The following is a 7,415-nucleotide window of genomic DNA, read 5'->3' on the forward strand; positions in this document are numbered from 1 at the left end:
ACCTCAACAGCGTGAACAAACTGCAGCTCGTTATCATAAAGTTAATAAGCCTTGTTTAGTAACAACTGAGCAAAGTTGATTTATCTTTGGTTCAAAAACTAAATGAGTCAGCCCCTGGAGTAAAACTCCATCAAACTGGTCATCAAAGACAATGAGACAATACACTTTTATTTCCATTTCTTATTTTATTTGAAAGAATTACCATTAATGACAGTAAAAAACATTAACATTTGTATTAAAAAAACAACCAACGTAAAAACAAATCACAGCTCAATATAACTGAAGCAATGCTCTTTAGAACTTTAAATTGTACATACTTGGAAAAAAATATCTTGTGAAAATGAATCATTAAAAGTAAAATACTTAGGGTTTAACTTAATTGAAGTTCAGACAGTTTCTATATTGCATTCCATTAAGCTAGTACAGAAAGGATGTGATTTAATGTTTGCCCTTTCTGGACATCTACACACCTGGATGACAACCAGGCCACAGGCCAGTGCTACAAGTGTTTTTGTGACTACCAAATTATAAACTTCTTAAACTGACAGGAGCTTAAAATATTGCAATAAAAGAAGATTCCCTGAGTACATTTGTATATGGAAAAGGTCCCAATGGATAAGAAGCACTAGTTTAAATGGAGAAAAAATCTTCTGTGTGACAGTGTTTTATTAATGACTAGCAGCTGAGACAGACACAGCTTTGAGAAGATCAAGCAGCTGCTACCTGAAACAGAGGCATTCTGGGTAAGACAGAGAGCTGTGAGAAGTGAAAGTGTTGGGGTAATATGTGAACATGGATTTTCTTGGAAAAGGTTCCTTTTGACCTATGCCGTCTCAGGCTCCGCTGTGCTTTCTGTCTTCTGTACTTTAACTGGAGTACCCGAACAGTCCTCACCCTGAGCAAGAGAAAACAAGAAATCAAGCACAAACATTTTGTTATCCATTTTTACTACTAATGTTGCACTACATTTAGTTGCCCACATCACAGCTTTACTACATTACAAAATGATACAGTAGATGAAAAGACTGCACACTACTATTATTATAAATACCATGTTTCACCGCGTAAATGTTCATCTAATCTAATATAAAACACTAGGCGTTCTGTATGGAATAAAAATCCAGATGTTAATTTTCAGGTCTGCAATGTCCTGATAACTTTCTAATAATGACCTAGAAGTTTTTTGTTGTTGTATCTTTGTCTGTTATTATCCTTTTCTGTTGCATATGATGCACTCGCTCGGCTGGGTTTGTTTGTGTGACATGAACATGGATGTGAGGGGACTTTTTTTGATGTGTAGTTGTTGTTCAATCAAGAAACTAAGAAAACTAAAAAAACTAGAAAAAAGAGAAGTTCTGAGACAGTAAATAGAGTTTGGTATGAGGAGATGAGGCTGAAAGCAATGGTTGATTTCTAAACCATGGGCAAACTGTAGCAGACAGACAGAGATGCAAGATGATTACTTTTTATTGTTACTGCAAGGGTTTACATGCTATTAAAAGCAGTTTATTGTTTTTCCTGTGACCTAATCAAACTCACCTCCAGTGAATGCTTGTTTGTAGTGACAGAGGAGTCATACAGGGTTGGAAAGTCCAGTTCAATGTCCATTACATCATCAATATCCAGCTCCTCGCTGAGACAACAGAGGACAAACATCAATATGATCTGACAGAATGTTCTTTATCATCTGCAGCCGTCTTGAATCAAACCTTTTCTTACATGTTATTGAGGACTTTGTCTTGGCCAGCCTCTGTTGGGGGGTCCCATGCATGCAGTTTGACCTTCCACAGTTTGATCTGCTGGTCCCAGGAACGCCGGCTGTACTTCCTGAACTTATTGGGTGTTTTGGGGTGAACTCCAGGCTCACGCATGTGTCTGGAAGCAAAGAGGAAAAGAGCAATTAATAAAAGATGAGGGAATTTTACCATGGGGATAAATAAAGTAACTATCTAATGTTATCTATGGACAAACATGATTTTTCACTATCTATTCTATTAACATACAACTCAAAAGTGATCCGTCATTGGAAGAGTTCGACAAAACCTATTTTTGATGAATAGCTCAAATTGATGACGAACATTGCCCCTTTGAATCTGTGAAAGCAAAGACTAACAACGGCCAGGGGAAGTTTTTTATTAAGTCTGATCTGCTTTTTTCTTTTTTAATTTCAATAAAAAAGATACACAAAGGAATCAGATGCTATATTTCTGCCAGGAAATGTACCCTTTTTCTGTTCCCATACTTACGTCACAGGTTAGTCTGTGTACACATGGTATCTCCTCATCTGTAGAAGTATTTTGTAAACCCACATACTTTTTTTTTTTTTTTTGTTGCATTTTATTCTTTTTTCTCCTGCTGATGTGGGTCTGTTTTGTTGTTTGCCGTTATGTCGGTTGTTATGTAGGGGGTTTGCTTCAACTTACTTTGGAACTTCTTTGACGTATCGGTCATAGGCCAGAGTATTCTTGCCATAGTTGATCTGCTTCTGTCGTCGTAACAACACAGCCTCGTCAGTCTCCAGGTTTTCCCCTTCTTTGGAGTCACAGCTGCATGGGGACACACAGCTTTATCCCTCTTTCACATATATGGACTAGGGGTGTGCACATGTACACGTGGTTAGGAAAAATCAATACACAAACTTTTTTTTTTAAATAAAGTTTTGAAAATGATTTAAATATGTTCTGGAGACACGCAGTCATTCATATCACATCAATAATAATGACACAAACTATTTGGGGATGATAAATGCTAGTCTGCAGAATCAATCTGTCCCTGTGTGTGTGTGTGTGTGTGTGTATCAGCAAGCACTGCTCCAGACGCGCAACAGACAAACATGCGCGCGTGCACACACACAGGGAGTCGCCGTCGGGCTCCAGTCACAGCCACGAAGAGTGATGTTAGATAACCTGAAGATTAAAGTTACCCAGTTGACGTGAACTACGCTCATAAGTAGCCTGAGTGCAATACAACCTTCAAAAGTAAAATGCCCAAACTATATATCACAATGTAGAAAGCCATCGGCAATATTAATCTGGAAATGAATGAAGGCAAAAATGATGGCGAAGAAATGACAGGCGAACGTGTGTGTGTACGAGGCAAGCGTAGGTCACGTCAACTGTGTATACAGGCCAACAAACGAGTGTGTTTGTGTGTGTGCGCGCACGCAGCCTATAAGGCGGGCGCTTTCGACGGGAGGGGGGAAAAGGGGTGCGAACGACGACAATGACGTCACGGTTAACCGTGTACATGAAAACATTTCCGTCGTGTAACCGTTTACACATTTTTGTAAATGTTCACACCCTGCTATTCAATAGCAGCTGCAGCTGTAATGTATTCTACAGCATACTACGTTCAGAAGCCAACCTTTTACCAACAAGTACACACAGACACACACACACCTGTTAAATGGTCATAAAGAGACAATATGAGAGAAGGTGGCATACCTCCCAGAGGAGCCAGAAGAGGTCTTTCTCTCTCTCTGGGTGGCCTCTGCACCCAGTATCCTCCTCCTGTAACTGAAAATAGAACCAGTAAAGATTTGCACTACATAAACAATGTGCTTTGAATGAAACAAAGATTAAAAAGCATGGAATAGAAGCAGAGTTTGGTTACCGTTGCATGTCTCTGTGTACATCCCTCCTCATCTCATGGTCTTCTACCTGGCTGCCCCAGTCAGCCTGTCTCTCACAGCGCGATACTGGGCCTGTGCCCTCTGGAGTGGTGAAGCTATGGGCCAAACACATACAAGCACAAATACATGAGGGGGAATACATGATTTTGCTGCCACAATGTCAGCAGATGTAGTTGAGACAAACACTGCATACTGTAGTCATCAACTTGCTAACCCAGGAAATCCCCATGCATAAGGATCAGTGTTAATTTTGACAGCAAATTCTGATTTAGTCTTAGTCTTTTGAATAACACAACATTTAGTTTCAGTCATATTTTTGTCATCTGAAATCTTTTAGTTGACTAAATATTAACAGATTTTAGTCAGCAGTCTTTCATTTACCAGGGCCATCTTAGTACTGGTGATTTTTAGTGAAGCAGAATTTAGTTCTATGAAATAAATAAATGTGAAAAACTGGCTGTGCCAAAATATGGGTACCCTTGTGAATTTGCTGATTTGAATGCATGTAACACTGATGACTTGAAACCTCGAAAAGCCTTGAATTTTATAGACAGGTCTGTCCAATCGTGAGAAAAGGTATTTAAAGTGACTAAATGCAAGTTTCTCTCTTTGACTCTCTGCTGAAATGAGACCGAATGGGATCATAAAAGCAGCTCTCAAAAGATCTAAAATCAAAGATAGTTCATTATCATCATGGAAGGCTACAAGAAGCTTTCCCAAAGGTTTCAACTGTCGACTGTAAGGAATGTTGTCAGGAAATGGAAGGTCACAGGCACAGTTGCAGTTAAACCCAAGTCTGGCAGACCAAGAAAAATACAGGAGCGGCATACGCTTAGGATTGTGAGAAGCCGGATGTCTGTTGAAGTATAAAACTATTGGATCTGCCCAGTGCCACTCTGGATCAGCCAACCAATCGCATCACGTTTGGTCAGACGTATGTCATGAGCCGGCTTCCGACGGTGCGTTTCAGTTGTACAGGGAGCTTGGAAATTTTCGACTTCACTACATATTGTAGTCTATGGATCTACCGGTACCTGGCAACGGGAACTTGCTACAGCCTAACGTTTAGTTATTTGGATGAGAAAGGTTGTATGCGTCTATACTTTCCCGGGCAGATGCACTGGAACACAGACAGGTCGGAACTACCAAGTCGGAAATGTCCGAGTTCCGATAATAATAACAGTAACGGCCCCACCCTCGCGTCTCCGAAGAATCTGCCTGCTCCACGCTGCGCTGTGTGTGTCTCAGCGCCAGTGGACAAATTCACAAGCACAAGCATGCACTTGCGGTGCATCACTCACGGGGGACAAACATTTTGTATTTCGGTTGCTACACCTGTTCAACCAGCGGCGTTTCTAGGTTTCTAAAACATCCGGGGCTTAGCCCAAGAGGGAAAAGGCTAGTGCACGCAGTAATGGGGCCACCACATAGAAAGCATTTAGTTATTCAGTGCCCAGGGTTTGACAGTCTAGTACTCTACTGTGCCCCCCAAGGTTTATTGGGACCATCCCTATATATTGTACTGTGTGTAGATAAAAAATTCAAACTTTTCACTTTTCATTTGGGTAACACATTATAATAATGTTCATCTATAAGTGATTCACAAGTATTATATAAGCCATTAGATAATGATGAACTAATGATTTACAAAACAGTAATATATATTTGTAGATGATTAATAAGTGCTATTAACATATAACAAATGTGTTGTAAGTCATCTCTAAAGCTTTAATAAGTAAATCATGAAATTCTCATTAACAAATCATTACTTAAATACTAATAAGTAATATACAAATATTTTTGCATCCCGCTAATCTCAAGTGTAAACCATTCATCGGGTACAAATGTGTAGTAGGGGTGACCTCAACTAAAAATGTACATAGTCGAATCTTATCTATAGTCAACTTATAGTCAAATCATGTTCTTTTTTTCCCTGCTTACTGATCCATATTCTCATTTGCAATATTGGAAAATGTTTTCCCCTCAGCATTATCTAATGACTTATATATTACTTCTAAATCACTTATGAATTATATATTAACATTATTATAAAGTGTTACCCTTATTTGTTATCCGCTTACCTGGCATGTCTCTTGTCAGAGGGGCTGTAGCTGTCATCACCACACTCCCTCTGCCTGTCCACTGTCTCTTTGCTGGATCGCAGGCTTCCATCGATCCCTCTCTTCCTGCAGTTGGACCAACGAGATGGGCCATAGCTCCTAAACAGGGAACACACAATGTACAATTGGATTTAACAAGCATGTGCTAAAACAAGCCAATACAGAGCACATACTGAAACAATACACACGAAAACAATGACGGCAGCAAGTTGGCCATCTTGATAACATGCATCTTAAAAAAGGGTATTCAAATGTATTGTCAAGCAGAGGACAGAATCAATTATTGAAAAGAGGGAAAGCAATCGTCAAGGATCCTGAACAGTGATATAATAATACACAAACATCGCCAATAATCTTTTAAAGAAATCCATAATTAAATCCGCAACTTGAATGTATGCTAATGCATGAGCGTTACAATCCAGGGTAGCTGCATCCTACTTCAATCTGCTTTCTTTGGTTTAATGTAAAAGAACATTGGTTTTAAAAGTTATTCGCCCCCATATGTCCTACTTCCGCTTGAGACAATCGTCTGTAAATAACATCCATCCATGATCTCTCAGAGACCGTTTAGGGCAGGCACATTAATTCTGCTGTTTTCCCAGCAACTGGTCAGCAAGAATGCCCGCCATCTCCCACTGTTCATGGTGCACTCCTGTCAACTGGATTTGTATAACTCCACACAGCCTTTCTTAACACGACGACAACAATGAAGAGGGAACGGCAAGGCGTTAACGTCATTTCTCCAATATTAGGAATACAGACCAAAAAGGAGCAATTAACGACTAGCTATGAAACAGAAGGTAAAGCTAGTCACACGAGCCCGCGTAGAAGCGAAGGTTTTGACTGTAAAAGGGCAAACATTTGTTGTACCATGAAAAGAAACAGTGTTTCGCTAAAGGCAATAAGTGCTCTTTACTTCGCCACTGAATGTACTATGTACTGTATGTTGTCTATTAACACGTTTACTGTTACAAATATATATCTGAAACAAGAATATACCAAACATAGCGTCTTCGATCAGGTGGACAAAGACATAATGGAAGCCGGTAATTACGCTGTTTTAAGAAACTACGTGAAACTATTCTAATCCAAACATACCTATTTTCATGTTCGATGTTGTGTGTATCGCGTCTTCTGCCTCTGGTCATGTCAGACATTTTCTCGATAAAGACTATGAAGAGTTTTTGAAGTATTTATGTTGTCAACCGAGAGGCTCAACAACAGGATTGCAGTCTACAGATAGACAGATACCCGCCAACACTGAAAGACGCGCGGCACCAAACAATCCAACAAGTCACATGACCGGAAATGGCGGCTTCTTCTTCTTCTTCTTCTTCTTCTTCTTCTTTGAGTTTTCTGGCGGGTTGCAACCAGGCCCCCAGGAACAGTGCCTTCTTCCTCAATCCAGCAGTCTCAGTGGCCAAACCTGGTATTAAAAAAATGTCATGGGCTGTGGGCGGGTGCTTATTTTCATGCGGCCCGGAAGCAGATATCCCTGTTTATGGGTGAATCTCAAGCCCCAACCTCAGCGATTTTTACAAGAGTACGGTTACGTTCCGAATCGCATACTTTCTACTATATAGTATGTAGAAAAAAGATTTAGGATGTCCCAATTCTTGTGGCCAGATTTAGGATGGTTAGAAGTACCCGGATGTCCTACTTCA

At 40.0% G+C, this 7,415-nt stretch overlaps 1 protein-coding gene across 2 annotated transcripts; it reads right to left on the minus strand.

Moving 5' to 3' along the window:
- Nucleotides 1-177: 177 nt before the first annotated feature.
- LOC307256552 (histone RNA hairpin-binding protein-like) lies at nucleotides 178-7,022 on the minus strand. 2 transcript variants are annotated; one of them, XM_080035576.1, is made up of 8 exons: nucleotides 6,850-7,022; nucleotides 5,713-5,850; nucleotides 3,613-3,726; nucleotides 3,444-3,509; nucleotides 2,424-2,546; nucleotides 1,720-1,875; nucleotides 1,540-1,633; nucleotides 178-895 (listed from the first exon to the last, which is right to left on the minus strand). In XM_080035576.1, exons 1-8 carry the CDS (start codon nucleotides 6,906-6,908, stop codon nucleotides 824-826), a joined length of 822 nt encoding a protein of 273 aa, XP_079891702.1. In that variant the 5' UTR covers nucleotides 6,909-7,022; the 3' UTR covers nucleotides 178-823. The 2 variants fall into 2 exon arrangements, with proteins under 2 accessions (XP_079891702.1, XP_079891701.1); XM_080035575.1 differs by having other exon boundaries at nucleotides 3,444-3,515.
- Between the last annotated feature and the right edge of the window lie 393 nt (nucleotides 7,023-7,415).

This window comes from Ammodytes marinus (assembly GCF_949987685.1).
Source record: "Ammodytes marinus genome assembly, chromosome: 10".
In the NCBI taxonomy this organism is placed as follows: Eukaryota; Metazoa; Chordata; class Actinopteri; order Uranoscopiformes; family Ammodytidae; genus Ammodytes; species Ammodytes marinus.